General features: G+C 51.1%; 7 protein-coding genes across 7 annotated transcripts; 3 read left to right on the top strand and 4 right to left on the bottom strand.

The window, feature by feature from the left end:
• Positions 1 to 46: 46 nt before the first annotated feature.
• Positions 47 to 1,398, top strand: cdc123 (cell proliferation protein CDC123; the record flags this gene model as incomplete). Its single annotated transcript, XM_056687316.1, has 2 exons — positions 47 to 174; positions 234 to 1,398. 2 exons carry the CDS (start codon positions 47 to 49, stop codon positions 1,396 to 1,398), a joined length of 1,293 nt encoding a protein of 430 aa, XP_056542871.1.
• A 300-nt stretch (positions 1,399 to 1,698) lies between these two features.
• N7482_005190 (dodecenoyl-CoA isomerase) lies at positions 1,699 to 2,599 on the bottom strand (the record flags this gene model as incomplete). The annotated part of the gene is made up of 2 exons (XM_056687315.1): positions 1,699 to 2,335; positions 2,409 to 2,599. The coding sequence occupies 2 exons, from the start codon at positions 2,597 to 2,599 to the stop codon at positions 1,699 to 1,701; spliced, it is 828 nt and encodes a 275-aa protein (XP_056542870.1).
• An 831-nt stretch (positions 2,600 to 3,430) lies between these two features.
• N7482_005189 (uncharacterized protein) lies at positions 3,431 to 4,443 on the bottom strand (the record flags this gene model as incomplete). The annotated part of the gene is made up of 2 exons (XM_056687314.1): positions 3,431 to 4,334; positions 4,394 to 4,443. The coding sequence occupies 2 exons, from the start codon at positions 4,441 to 4,443 to the stop codon at positions 3,431 to 3,433; spliced, it is 954 nt and encodes a 317-aa protein (XP_056542869.1).
• Positions 4,444 to 6,407: 1,964 nt separating this feature from the next.
• N7482_005188 (uncharacterized protein) lies at positions 6,408 to 6,833 on the top strand (the record flags this gene model as incomplete). Its single annotated transcript, XM_056687313.1, has 1 exon — positions 6,408 to 6,833. The coding sequence occupies one exon, from the start codon at positions 6,408 to 6,410 to the stop codon at positions 6,831 to 6,833; it is 426 nt and encodes a 141-aa protein (XP_056542868.1).
• Positions 6,834 to 7,627: 794 nt separating this feature from the next.
• N7482_005187 (serine palmitoyltransferase small subunit family protein) lies at positions 7,628 to 8,065 on the bottom strand (the record flags this gene model as incomplete). Its single annotated transcript, XM_056687312.1, has 2 exons — positions 7,628 to 7,875; positions 7,948 to 8,065. The coding sequence occupies 2 exons, from the start codon at positions 8,063 to 8,065 to the stop codon at positions 7,628 to 7,630; spliced, it is 366 nt and encodes a 121-aa protein (XP_056542867.1).
• A 1,529-nt stretch (positions 8,066 to 9,594) lies between these two features.
• Positions 9,595 to 10,223, top strand: N7482_005186 (peptide chain release factor family protein; the record flags this gene model as incomplete). The annotated part of the gene is made up of 2 exons (XM_056687311.1): positions 9,595 to 9,810; positions 9,879 to 10,223. 2 exons carry the CDS (start codon positions 9,595 to 9,597, stop codon positions 10,221 to 10,223), a joined length of 561 nt encoding a protein of 186 aa, XP_056542866.1.
• A 310-nt stretch (positions 10,224 to 10,533) lies between these two features.
• N7482_005185 (uncharacterized protein) lies at positions 10,534 to 13,843 on the bottom strand (the record flags this gene model as incomplete). Its single annotated transcript, XM_056687310.1, has 8 exons — positions 10,534 to 10,975; positions 11,033 to 11,212; positions 11,272 to 11,575; positions 11,633 to 11,715; positions 11,772 to 13,096; positions 13,169 to 13,339; positions 13,405 to 13,715; positions 13,783 to 13,843. 8 exons carry the CDS (start codon positions 13,841 to 13,843, stop codon positions 10,534 to 10,536), a joined length of 2,877 nt encoding a protein of 958 aa, XP_056542865.1.
• Between the last annotated feature and the right edge of the window lie 341 nt (positions 13,844 to 14,184).

The raw sequence follows: 14,184 nt of genomic DNA, 5'->3' as shown, positions 1-14,184 counted from the left end.
CCCTCCGTGACTTCTCCAGAACACTTTTGACATAGGAAGATCCGAAATGCCGCTGATGGAGACGGTTGATGCTCCGGTTGACGCTTCTTCCAGCGATCTGCCGGATCGTCTGCCTTTTCCGCCGGTGACTTATTCTCACATCCTTCACTGCTCTTACCATGACTGGCACCCTCGGTATGCTCTTGCTTCCTTCAGAAAACATCTTTACGGGCATGTCTAACTTTATCTTACAGTTATCGCCCCCTCATTCCAAAATCCCGCCTTATCCCTCTCACGGGCCCTTTCGTTGATTACCTCCGTGCCGACGGCATCGTCCTTCCACATGAAGCAAGGCCTCCAAGGGAAGATGATGAGCTCGATTCCTACGCAGACTCCGAGGAGGGGGAGGCAGATCCTTCCACGGAGTGGAAAGAGATCCATGCACAGATAAAGAATACCATCTCGGAATTAGGCGGGAAGGTCACACCCAAGCTGAACTGGAGCGCTCCCAAAGACGCGACGTTTATGTCCGCCACAAATGACACCGAATGCCGCTCGCCGAATGACATCTATCTTCTCCTCAAGAGTAGCGACTTCATTACACACGATCTCGACCATCCTTTCGACGACTGCGTAGCGGATCATCCAAGTGACACCCACGCCTCTGCCACCAGCGACACCCCAGAAAGCGGCCTGCCGGAGGTGCCTTATCACCTAGTGCTCCGCCAATACGTCAACTTCAACCCTTCTCTCGAGTTCCGATGCTTCGTACGAAACCGCAAGCTTCTTTGCATGTGTCAGCGCGACCAGAATCACTTCGACTTTCTCTTCGGCATGCGCGACATGCTCCGGTCACGGATCCAGTCGTTTTTCGATGAGAAGCTGCGGGACACCTTCCCCGACCCCAACTTTGTCTTCGATGTATACGTTCCAGCGCCGCATCAGCGTGTCTGGCTAATTGACATCAACCCCTGGGCTCAACGAACAGACCCGCTGCTCTTCAGCTGGCTTGAAATCCTGCGGATGAAGGATCCCATTGGATTTAAGGAGGAAGAGGGAGATAACGGGCTTGAAGGGTTTGTCCGAATTTCCCTTCGGGACGGCAGCGTCATCACCCCTTTGTCCGATGACGAGACTGAGACAGAATCCGCCTCGGAAGAGGAGGATGCTGTCGACGCTGCCGGAGAGGGTGACGACCAGTTCGCACCCTTCCTGCCAGAGTTCCGGCTTATCAGGAAGGATGATCCGGAATCGTATTCGTTCAATACACCGCAGTACTCGGCACACAAGGTGCCGAGGGAGCTTGTGGATGCTTCGCTGGCTGGACCTGGTGGGATGAGCGAGTTTCTGGGCAAGTGGCAAGACATTCTGAAGCAACAGGAGAAAGAGGATCTGAACGCTGGCAGCGAGTCCGATTAGATATTAGCTCATTTAAGACTGTGCATTGAGGAAGAGGCGTTGACTTGCCCGGCATTGTTGGATTTCCGTGGCGTTGTCTGGTGCATTTACATATGGATTCAACAAAAGTGAAAATCTGAAATCAACCGTTTGTGAGCCGGTAATCAAGCATACGGCCCCTGTTGTGTCTACTACCTCGGGTATTACATTCCTCCAGTTATATACAAGACGGGCAATGGCAGAAGTCTTCTGGCGGGTCTAAATCTTCCAAGCCAGTATGTACATATGATAAGTTAGCTTGAAACCTGGTTCATTCCCAACCTACAGCTTATGCTTCTTCTCACCAGAAGCCACCTTCCGGAACTCCTCCTGCGGCACGCCCATGAGGAACCGCTCAAGACCCATGAACGCCTCAATTCCATTCTGACGATCCAGAATTTCCCGCTCCGGTCGCCGCACCAGCTCCTTAATCTTCAACAAGCTCGACTGGTTCAAATGCGTGCCCAACCGATCATCGACCTCAGCCAACACATTCTTCAAGAAGCCCGCTGAGTCCTCTCTGTTGCCGGAATCAGCCTTGATGACCTTGTTCACGAACCCAGCCGCCAGCAGCTCCTCGCAGGGAATCCGCTTGCTCATGAGGAGCGCCTCGTTGGCCTTGGCGATTCCCAGACGCTCGACGAATGCACGGCTGGCGCCGCCTTCGGCCACGAGGCCGAGGGATGAGAATGGGGTTAGCAGGAAGGCGTGCGGGGCAGCGTAGATAAAGTCTGCGTGGGCGATCAGCGCTGCAGAGAGGCCGACGGCCGGCCCATTGAGAGCTACAACGAGGATTTTGCTATGGTTGTAGAAGGTGCGGGTTACGTCGACGTTGTTGGCAACGAAGCCCTTGACGAGGTCACGGCGCACGCAGGAGCCCAGATCGCTGTCCGGGCGGCTGACGGTTACGTCTGCACCGCTGGGCAAAGTGAGATGAGTTAGTTTGGGTCAATATTGGATGATAATGGGGGACATGGTGTGGTAGATCGTACGCGGAGAAGAATCGGCCTGTGCCGGTCAGCACGGTGATGTAGATGTCATCGCGCTGGTCAATCTCTCGTAGACGCTCGCCTAGGAGGTAGTAGAGGTCCTGGTTGAGAGCGTTCAGCTTGTCAGGCCGATTGAGCGTGACGATCGCAACACGGTCTTGATAAGCAAGCGTGACAATCTGTTCGTTGGACATGGTTGGCGAGTTTCAGTATGAATTATGCTGTAATGGCTCAGAATGAATCAATCCGGGTTCGGGAGGAGGTCTTTTGCGAGCACCGACGATCATATACTCGCGTAAGCACCCCCGGTAAACTCGGGGCAAAGGCAGCAGATTAGCCAACCATTTTGCGGGGGAACAGCGCAAGCCGAGGCCCGCGGTAGGTCAGGTGACTTCGAAGGCAGCTCAGGCTAAGTAGCATACTGGTCACTCCAAGTTAATTCACCAGTCAGTTAACTACATAAATACCATATTTCCTCTACCGGATGGGGCTTTCCTCTCTGAGCTGTAGCCGTTTCTATGAGGGTGCCCTACCCGCCAATTCTATCATTCTTCTAGAAAGGAGCAAAATAAGGGGAAAAAATTTGCCGCAAAAATGGAAGGCATAGGAAAAAAACAGATATGTGCTTAAACACTAAATTATAAATCGATATCATTCTGCCTCCCTCTAAAACTTTCACGCGGCTTTCTTCTGTTCTTTTACTTTACTTGACTATCTTTATGTTCTTAGTTTTTGTCTTAGTATTGGGGCATTTTCGCTAGAGAAAGGCAATCATTCTTTCGTTGACGAATGTGGGTACTTGGATTAAAAACAGTTGACCCAACGAGGGCATTAAAGCCTGCAATTCTCATAAGAAAAATTTTGTGTTGTCGTCAAAATGAAATAGGAAATAAGATGGCAGGCTGAATCATGGGCCAGGGACCTAGCGATGTAGTGGTAACTCGTTAATTGGATAATGCCTGATGACCGTATGGCTACTAGGAGGATCACATTAGAGAAGCAGGACTCAGAGTAGCTGCATGTGACTAATCTATCCATGTACCTGGCATAACTTGCTCCCTCTTCTCTACCATCCCCCAGAATTGCCATACCAATTCATCCACCGGATTGGAGGCCCATAATTTCCAGTCTTTTGGACTTGGCCCAAATTCAAGTGACAGAAAGTGAAAGTGAAGATGTTCCCCTTTTCCAGGATAAATCCCCGGGCCGGATCTTTGAAGGCCAACGTATATGTAGACATCCGGATCAACAACACCAGACATAAGTAGTGCTTTCTCCTTCGCCCCATATTTTTCTAAATCAACACCAGCCAATTGAAGCTCTAATGCCCATGACTGAATAATGGAGTGAAACTTATAACCCGCTCGCCTAATTTCTGTCCAATTCTTGGTGAAATATCGGAGAAATTCTGTTAGAGGCGTCCTCGGCCTTCCGTACTTATATGACAAATGGCAGGGATCGGCAGATGCTGCGATTGCTTCAGAAAGCAGCTGGCGCCACTTCGGGTTGTCCCTGCTCCTTTTTTCAGCGAAATCAACGGCCATGCTCTGCACAATCCGATATAGGAGAGTTTCTCCGTTATCATCTTCAAGTAAGTAGGCGGCAGGGTCAATATGATCCCCGCCCATCGCTATTCGGAGCGTACTTGGGCTTGCACGCACCCACCAGTCATCAAGGGTCATTGTCCGCTTAAACCGAACATCAAGGGACAAATCGGAATAGGACTTGAAAAAATGCCCCTGTATTAAAGAGAGAGCCTCGGGGGGGCCTTGGAAGCCAGATGTAGCTCGCCACCTTCTGTCAAGGTCTTCAAATAGCTCGTCTCCGAACTCGCGAACAAAGAGTCTGTACAATTCGAGGAGTAAGGGAACTTTTTCTGGGTGCTCAATGCATTCTCCAGCAGCTGAGTTTACTTCGCCGAGAGGAATACTAAGTGTCATTAGCAGATAGCTTCAATACAAGACATATTCAAGCCCAGAAATACTTACGCCCCCCATTTATCTCTCTGGCCTGGATCAGCACCATTTTCCAGCAGCATTTGACAGACCCCCAATTGACAATGTTGAGCGGCTACCTGAAAGTTTTGAACCACATGAGCAAAAAGCTAAGATAGGTAGTCATGTTAGACTTACGTGCAACAGACTTTGTCCATGACGATTACAATCCAAGGGAGACGCGAGGCGATTTGTGAATAATTTCCGAATTTCTTCGACTTTTCCAAGAGCGCAGAGCCCGAATATTTGAGAATTTGATGGTAAGACATTATTGACGCGAATTTTGAAAGTCCAGGCCGAGAAATTGCGGAAATAATTAATTGTCCAGAGTTTATCCACGAAAATGAGTGGTGTGCGAAAACAGAATCTTCCCCCGTTACGATTGTTCTGTCGTGAGTCTTGTTTTTGCTTTTCCCTTGGGATTTCAGGCCTATTTTTGCATATAAGCGGAAGAAACGTTTATCGAATGGGGGTCCCATTTACCACAGTTCTAAATCTTGACGTCGTTCAGGCAAAGCTGTAGGAGATCTCGATATAACAGATGAGTCAACCATTAGCTTCAGTTCTCGTATGGAGGTGCTGGTTGTATAACGTAAAAGGTCAGTTGTACATAAACTGAAGCTTCGGCATCCAGAGCATCGCACAGTGAAGAACAGGCTGATTGAGAAACTAACCTGCAGTATGCTTGCTGAAGGAGCAAAAGTGTGGTCTTGATATTTTCCAGGTTCTGTCTCTGGACTTGGAGTGTTTCTCTTTTCAAGGCAAGTCTCATGATTGCCAGCCTGCTGTTCGCGCTTTGATCCTTAAACTTGTGTATTTTACACGCAAGGGATTCCAAGTCGTTTTGAAAGACGCGCAAACGTCGCTTCGTGGACGGAAGATTGATAGCTTCCAGCATTTCCGGCCTCAATCTTACCAAAATAATCTGAACAAGCTCAATCTCATCAATAAACCCTTGAAACTCCGTGGATGCATTCTTGATGAATGAATGTACAGCTTTTAGCTTGTCTATGCTCTGGACGATTTGCTCTAACAGAGTGAAAAAACTGATGACACTGGCTGTGGCTCCCAGTATTTCCGCCATGATCTATGAAATTTGGCGAGTGCGATTGACTAGCAACAACTAATGAGGGATCAGACTGCCTTGAACACTTTCGTGTAGTAAGAAGATATCAAAATAGTAGGAGGAAGAGAAGAGAAAGTGGCGGGTGGAAATGGGGAAGTGGGGCTACTACAGTAAAGCAGTGATCTCGTCAGCTGATTTTGCCCAGGCGGCTACAAATACGAATGGTGCGCAGAATGGTGTGCTGCAAGTTATCAAAGCAAGAGTCACCGACCATCCGGAGCTCCATACAGAACAGGAATTGGAATTTAGTCGAGATGTGGACGAAGCCGACACGGAGCCGAGGTCGGCGCCGTGCCAGACAGACTATCGTCCGTCCCCACCAAAGATGAGGCTCTAGCTCTCTTTCCATCCTCATATTTAAGGATCCTACCTGTGACTGGACGCAGCCTGCTTTCTATAGAGTCTTTAATTCCACATGATTAACTATTAAACTGGTGATATATGAGCAGCGAGAGGTCGCGTTGGTCCCGCCCGGATGAGAAGTGAGTGAGGGCGACACATTAGTGTCCAAGATATCCCAAGTTAGCGTGTTGCATTTATTTGAGGTTGCAATCCACCAGATTGTGCTCAGTGATCAGGTCAGTAAGCTTGTATAATACTCACTGAGCAGGTCTACCCAGTGAGCAAAAACAGCGAGGGACTAAGCAGCAAGACTGAAAGGGAAAGCGCATAGGAACGTAGATGCGCTGTGTTTGTGCTGTTTGTTCCCTTTTTCGGCGTCTGAATAATCAGGCCCGTGACTGGCGCATCGGACCATTCAGATCCCGAGTCTTGCATCACCTTTTGACCGGCCACTGCTTGCACTGGAGGGTTCCCGGAGGTGCTGAAATTTGAATTCTTTTTATCCCTGCCGCACCATTACCGAGCATAGCGTCTGCCAGAATGATCCCAAACATCCTCCGCCGGCTCCAGGGTGGAAACCTGGAAGTTTTCAAGGTCAGTTCCGCGCTCATCTACATGTCTTCCAAACCTCTGCAGTTTCTTTCCTTCCAATGCTTCTATAACGGCTTATCTCCGGCTTGTACTAATCTGTTCTCTCTCCAGTTCGGCATGTATGTCCTCTTTCCTATCGGATGGATGTACTACTTCGGCACGAACCTCGACGATCGCTTCAACGTGAAGGGCTTCTGGCCCACTGCCGAACAATCACACAAGATCCCGCTGGACAAGGAGGAGATTGATAAGGAGCTTTCACGCATGCGCATGGCGGATGCTCTCCGGCGAGAGCGACAGCAGAAGGAGCAGGAGGCGTTGGCAGCCCAGGCGCAGGCGCAGGCGGATACACAGCAGTCCCAGGCTAGTCAATGAGGAACAGTCGTACAATCGAGAAGGGCAAGGAAAGAAAGGCAGACTTATTGAGCCGACGGAACGCCGACAGGACTACGACGTCCGTCGCACCCCCATGTGAACACGAGAGCCAAGCGCATGTCCCTTGGCTCTCATGCTCTTGCTCCCGTGGGGCGTCGAAGCCGATAGCTCCAATTGGCATGTGTTGGAGTTGCACTTGTATGAGGGACAGATGATTTGTACAACACTCTGCTCTGGGCATATTGGGCGTTTAGGGGTCCGGGTTTACAAGTACGACTCTGTATTCTTTATTCATCTTCATTATGTCTATATTACATTATATATTACCAGGCGGGCTGCCTCATTAAGCATATAGGTAGGCCCTGTCCCGCCGTACACGAGATTATGTGCAGAAACCCAAAAGCCATCGAAAATAATCATCCATAAAACGTTTCATGGGTCACTTGTCATCGTCACCAACCAGGAACCGTTTGGACAGCACAGAAGGGTATCAATTGATGATAAAGAGTCTTCACTCGCTTAGCAAGGCATGGATATCGATGCAACAGCTCGTAACGAGCACCCGGGCGAAAAGGGGCGGCTCCAGCAAGAAGCCATGGTGGAAAGCCAATATGCAGTCTGCCCTCAAAACCAGAAGACACAATAATTCAAAGGGGGAAACACCAAATGCAAAGGATGCGCCAGCCGGGCGGTGGACATCGAGCGTGGGGCACGTGCTGACACCGGACTGGACTTCGAGATATTCCAACTCCTCTCCCCCACTCCTCTCAGCTCCACTAGAACTAGGCAAAATGTCACAGTTCAGCAAGATGCTGCGTTGTCATGGCGGCCGCATTCTTTGCCGTCTCGTAGACAACCTCGAGACTCTGGGTGGCCGCGTCACCGAAAACTGAGCCCATTGAGGAAGTCAGACGAGTGGAGATGAAGGGGCGCTCGCCGACCCAGTAGTAGTACAGGTGGCCGTAGATGGAGCGAATGTGGTCTGGAAGGTAGATATAGATGCCAGTGGCAATCATGGTGAGGAGGGTGAGGATGAGGGAATCTGTGACACCGGACGCGCAAGGGATTAGCTCAATGATCTGCAGGGGAGATCAAGTAGGGAAAGGTCACGTACTGAAAATGAACTTTTCGGTCGGCGTGAGCATGTAGATGGCGAAGGTCACCTCATACTGGTAGATCTTCAGGCGCACCCAGCGCACGAGGCTCGTCAGGATCCAGAGAAGGAGAGCCATTATTGCAGCGACAATTGTCTTGTCCGGTTGGATCGCTTCGTACGGAAGAGCGTGATCAGGACAGTTCGTCCCTTGTCTTCTATTCTGTGGCGACGCAATCGAAGATCGGAGACGTTGACAGCAAGGTTAAACCCACACCCGGAGTACGGCCTGCTGTTGTAGCACCTAGATCCACAAACAGAAACGAAGTGACGGCGTTGCAAAGGGGGTTGTTCTCTTTGGAGAGCCGATAATCTCAACTTGAGTCCGCCGGTCTTGCTGGCCCACCTGGACTTCGGAAGGATGGCGGAAGGGATTGGGGGATGGATGGTCGGGTAAAAGCGAGCCCTATGCCACGATGGTGTTGTGAAGACAGTCAGGATCGAGAGAGAGCAGCGCTGGAGTGATCGACACGTTTTGCTGGGTGCTGGTGAAGGCCGACAATTGTGGGGACGCAGCAGGTGGTGTGGTTCGTGTTGGCAGGCACGGTGAGGTTGGCAGAAATTGAGGCACGAGCGGATGCGCCAGGAGTCAAAGGAGAATAGAAGACTAAGATAACGATAAGGTGGACGTGAGCGACCGGAGGGGCGAGCGACAGTCGTAAGGTGGTGGTGGAATCGGGAGTCGCAAAGGCGGAAAATCCAATGGACACTCCCCTTTTACCTTCTTCCGACTTTGACTTTTCACTCGGGACATTCGCGTTGCCACCACTCGGCCCTGCACCTCCCGCGCGGGGCCAGGCTGTGTTTCATATGTGAAACTGTCAATCAGGGTCTCGTATGCTCGTATTATTTTTATTCTCTCGCGGACAGTCGGTCCGAGCCTATCTAACCTATCAGTGCTCATTGACTTCCTGGACTGTCCCACTAAGTGTACGTCAACCGCCCCCCCTCCGGTGTTGCATAAATATGCGTGTATAATTAAAGCGACCGAGCCGGCGCTGTTCACTACTCCAATCCGCGGCTTCGGAGCCGAAGAAGCCGATACGCTGCGATAATATGCTGAAGCTACTGATAGAACCCAACACTCTCAACTCCTTAGCGGGGACTAGGGAGTCTTTAGTGGACGTGAGCCGAAAGCTACACACATCAATCTATCGGTGAACTAGTTAGGAAATCTAGATATCACGAGCATGTTAGCGGCTATACTGCCTAGAAAGAGTTTAAACGTCTCCATTCGGCAAAAGCTCACACCGTGCCTGTTCAATTCGGAACGGGCCAATGATTCATAGAACGGGATAGTAACTCCTTTGGTCAGGCAGTGCACTTCCAGTTGATGCACTAGGTAGCTGTGATCATATAGCCCATGATTCTCACTGAATTCCAAATACATTCCTGCAGACCTGCAATGCACTCACCATCCTAATACCAATCCTAATGCACGCACAACTCCGCCCGTAGCAGTGGATCTTAAGCCGGAAGCCGAAAAAAGCATCCGCGAAGCCCCGGAGTTTATCGAGTTCGATTGAGCTTATCGCTATCTTATCAGCTACCGGCGAAGCTATTCGCCAAACAGCACATCCGGCCAGTCCTGCACAAGACACAACCACAATGCTGCGCCCACACCCTTGGCCCCGGATATCCCGAGGTCTCTCAATCTTAGGTTTAGATGTGACTTCTTCCCCGTCAGGGACTGGAATTGCCCGCCGCCCTTTCACCCAAACGCCCTCCTGCCCCGCAAAACCACTCCCGGCTCGCCTGAAGATCAACGATGCCGACCTGACAATATCCTACCTCAAGGGTACCGGCCCGGGCGGCCAGAAGATTGTATGCAAATCCATAGCCCATTCGAGCAACTAAGGTTCCCCCTGGACATGTGTGTCTGACTAGCGCAGAACAAAACCAACTCCGCCGTCCAAATCATCCACGCACCATCTGGCATCGTCGTCAAGTGCCAGGCGACGCGGTCACGCTCGCAAAACGAGAAGATTGCACGCCAGCTACTGGCGGATAAAGTGGAGGTGCAGGAGAAGGGGGACCAGAGCCGGGTTGCGCTAAAGACGGAGGCGGCGCGGAAGAAGAAGGCGAGTAGGTTGAAGAAAACGAGGAGGAAGTATCGGGGTCTGGAGAAGGAAGCGGAAGAGGATGGCAGTGGGGATTTGGAGGAGGAGGGTGTCGAAGCTGGAGTTGACGAACGAGAAGCACAGGAGGGGAAGTTGGAGAAGGGACAGTCGACGTGATGTCTGGATGATTGTGCGGTGTTTTTAGAATGTATATTACTGGTACTGGGGGTGGGCGTTCAGGCACGGCGCATACTACAGGGAACAGATCTGTTTGCAAATATTCATTGGGCACATCCATCCTATCAAATTAATGACTGAGCAAGAGCCCACGGATCATTGCATGCGCACCATCCCCCAACATTTCGAGGGGGGGCCATAGCGCGCGTTGGAAGGGTCAACTTTTTGTGTTTTCTCGGGCATGAAGGTAAATCACAACTGTTTCTCTCAGTAACTCGTCGTCTGGCTTGGCCGCCTAAGGCCAAAGCGTTTAGGAAATATAGCTTCCCAGCACAGCCTTGGCTTGGTCGTCAAGACGCTCCTGCGCGAACTGCGAGACCCGGCCACCGTGCTTCTTGTCGGCCTCCTTCAGGTACGATCCTACCCAGGCCTTCAGATCGGCGCCGGTCTCGGGCCAAGGGTCCCTGGGCTGCATGCGAATGGTATTCAGCGCGGTGAAGCCCACACCGAAAGACATCTCCTCGGCATCAACCTCGATGAGGTCATCCTTGTGGACAACCTCTGGAGGAAGCTCAAGGAGCTTGAGGAGAGTGTTGCAGGTGAAGGCCCAACCCTTGATGTACTTGGAGGCAAAGGCCTCCGAGTTGGCAAGAGTCTTGGTGAGGGAGAGAACTGCAGTCTTACGGTCAAGCGGCCGCGCGAGCTTTTGGGTATCTTGAAGGACGAGTCTGAGGTAGACGTCCTTGAAGAGGCTATTGCAGGATTGTTAGTCAGTAAAGCAACAGATACAAATAATGCGGTCAACTTACTCTGGCTGAATCTTTTCGCACACCTGCTGGATAGTGTCTGGGCTATATCCCTTGTCATCATGGGCAGTCAGGAAGTGGTAGAATCGGACAAATCGGAGCGACAGGTTCTCGGTTTTGGAGTTCTGCAGACGCTGCAGGATGATCTGCATGATCTGGATGAAGTACGGCTCGAGAACGGTGCTGGTTGATGACGTTAGCTTTACAACCCATTGCAGGCTTGAGTAAACCTAGCGACTTACGGTGGGAAGGTTGAGACAACCGATTCCAGCAGATCAAAGCCATAGCCCTCGTTGGTCTTGGTCGACAACAGCTTCTGGAAGATACCCAGAATGGGCTCAACCTGGTTGTGCTCAACGATGTACAGGGAACCACGTGGAATGATAGAGGAAATCAACCGCACAAGTGCGGGGATGTTTCCTCGAGACTCCCACATGACCGGCATCAAGATGGGCGCGATCAGCTCCTGGTAGTAGGTGGGCAGAGTTGCGGAGGGGTTGGCCTCAAGCAGAGCCGCGAAGAGCTGGAACACATAGGGCATGAACTCTGTAACAATGAATTAGCAAGGTACAATCCACATTTCATGCCAAGACGTTAGCTTACCTTGCACATCGTTCTGGAGAATACCAGCGAATGGTGTATAAAGAGCCTGCTCAAGCTTATCGGGATTCGCGGGGGCTGCAAATCTGGAACGTGTTAGCCTTTTATATGATGCACGTGCGGCATGGACAGTAAATCTTACCGGATAAAAGCACCCATGGCTTCAAAGTGGTAGTAGTAGAATTTGGGGTTACTGGGATTGGTGCGGATGATATCCGTAATGGTGATGAAACGGTTCAACACGACATCCGTGAAAGGGACAACACCCTCACGAATGACAACTAGAACCCGCATTACACAGCGCATCAGAAACTCGTTCTCCTGCACCTTCTCGGGGGCCGGATCTCGCTGGATCAGCTGGAAGATGTGCTCCAGGAGTTGGTTCGACAGTGGTGTGATCTCAGCAGGGGGGATGACGGGGTGTCCCTGGCCATCACTGAGGAAGAGAGCCCGCTCCACCGCAATCGCAGCGTATGTGTAGACAACGTAGTTCTCCGAGGCTAGGTGCTTCACCAAGACAGGAAGCACTTGCTGCCACTGCTCTTTTGTGATGATGCTGCGGAAAGTGTACAGGTACTTGATAGCGTCAACCTTGAGAATTGGGTGAACTCCGTCATCCGAGATCAGGTCTGCGGCGAGATGCTGCTGGAAGAAGTCGGTGATGCTGACCAAGTTGTTGGTAGCAGTGACACCGTGGGTAGACGTGGCCACGCCCTTGGCTGCAATTGCAGAGAAGAGGTAGGTTGCCGTATCTTTGGACTTCCAGTTTGAGACAGGGTCCTTGGCATACTCGGCCAGGTAGTGCTCGGTGTACTTGAGCGTCACCTTGGTCACCGACTCCTCAAACTTCTCCGCAAGTCGTCGAAGGAAGTCAGTCGCGGCACGCCGCCTGGTCTCGCTATCAGATCCCTCTAGGTCCCGTCGGATGAACTCAATCGGCTCATCCTCAAACAGTTCCTCATCAGACTTACGCAGGCTCACGTTAGGCAGAATAACCTTCTCAATAATTTGGCTCAGGGTTTCTTCGGCCTGGAAGGAACCGGCATGCTCGGGCATGCTAGCGACCGACGTCAAGAAGTGGAGTGCGCGGCTGACAAGAATGTCATACTTGGTCTCCTGGCCGATGGTTGTCAAGAAGTTCCAGGAGCTTTGAATGAACTGTCCAACATGCGGTCCGAACGCGTCCAAGAACTTCTGGACGTACAGGGTCAGAACCTCGAAGATTCCAGCACGGACATACTCCAACGGACCCGCCTCTGTGTCATCATCCGTGTGCAGTAGTTGATTGTCGTATGTGAGGTATTTGAGCAGGATCTGCGCAATCGCAGAGATATTATCTTCGAACATAGGAGGAAGGTCATGGCATGAGAGATCGTAGAATAGCTTAATCATCAGATTAAGCTGGTTGTAACCTTGTATCAGGTTCTCTTTGTTGGTCTTGTTTTGTTCGAGGTAGTTGTCCAGTCCCTAGAAGAAGGCCGAGGTTTAGCATGCCGTCTGTCTATTGATGGAGAGCTTTAAAAAAAGGATCCAAATTACCTCGAACAGGGACAGGAAGGGAGTGCCGAACTTCTCAAGGACGTGATTAATCTCCCTGTAGAGTTCGTTCGACTGGAAGAGTGGCCGCCAACGCTTGAAGATCGAGTGTGCAACTTGCAAAACACCAATGTTGACCGTAGGGTTTGACGGGGACAGCTTCGAAACAAGGTCCTGGTGGGTGTGAAAAGAAGGTCAGTCATGCTCTTCCAACACAATTCAGTGCCTCAACAATTTACATCAACAAGAGTATCCCATCGCTCCCAGAAGTCACTGTCGGCGATCACACTGACAGCCTCGCCCAACTGAGTCTGAATCGAGGGAGGGACTGAGATCATCAGGTTGATCAGCTCGCGCTTGATGGTCTCAACCTCATTCTGCGGCAGCTTCCAGTTTCCATCCTCATTGGTCCAGTTACGCTTAACGAAGTTCTTGAAGCAAAGGGCACTAGCAAGGCGAATGTTGCTGGGGTAGGCCTCCGACGCCGAAATCTGGAGGAGTTGCAGCGAAAAGCCTGGATTCTGTTCTTCCTGGCGCAGAGCAAGCTCGGCTAAGCAAGTCGTAGAAAGTAATTAGACATGCTTCCGTATACTATTCGAATGCACCTGTGGACTCACCTTCCTTGTTTCGTCGCGGATCCAAGCTGGCCTCCAGCAAAGCTCCAAGAGCCTCCGCCATTTTGACCGGGACGTGGGGTATCAACAAGAGCGAGGGGTAAGTCCTCAAGAGGAGATGGAGATAGGGAGCCCAGAGAAGATCGAAGTGAAATACCTCCAGAAGAGAAGGTAGTGGAAGGGGTAAAAGTATGGCTAAATGGGAGCCGGGACAAAGCAGAGCTCAAACAGCAGCCACCATAATAAATAATGAGGGCGGCTTTGCTGATAATTGTACGGGCAGCCCACTGCGTCAACAGACTAGTCCTGATATGGCTAGCCCGTCACATGCTCGCGCTGTTCCGAATGAGGCAATATTAATGCCTGAGGCAGGAATAGCAGCTTCGTAACTTATTGCCTTCACCG

This window comes from Penicillium canariense (assembly GCF_028826845.1).
Source record: "Penicillium canariense strain IBT 26290 chromosome Unknown utg000003l_segment0_segment0, whole genome shotgun sequence".
Classification (NCBI taxonomy): domain Eukaryota; kingdom Fungi; phylum Ascomycota; class Eurotiomycetes; order Eurotiales; family Aspergillaceae; genus Penicillium; species Penicillium canariense.
The sequence above is the reverse complement of the archived record's forward strand: the minus strand, read 5'-3'. Positions and strand labels throughout refer to the sequence as shown.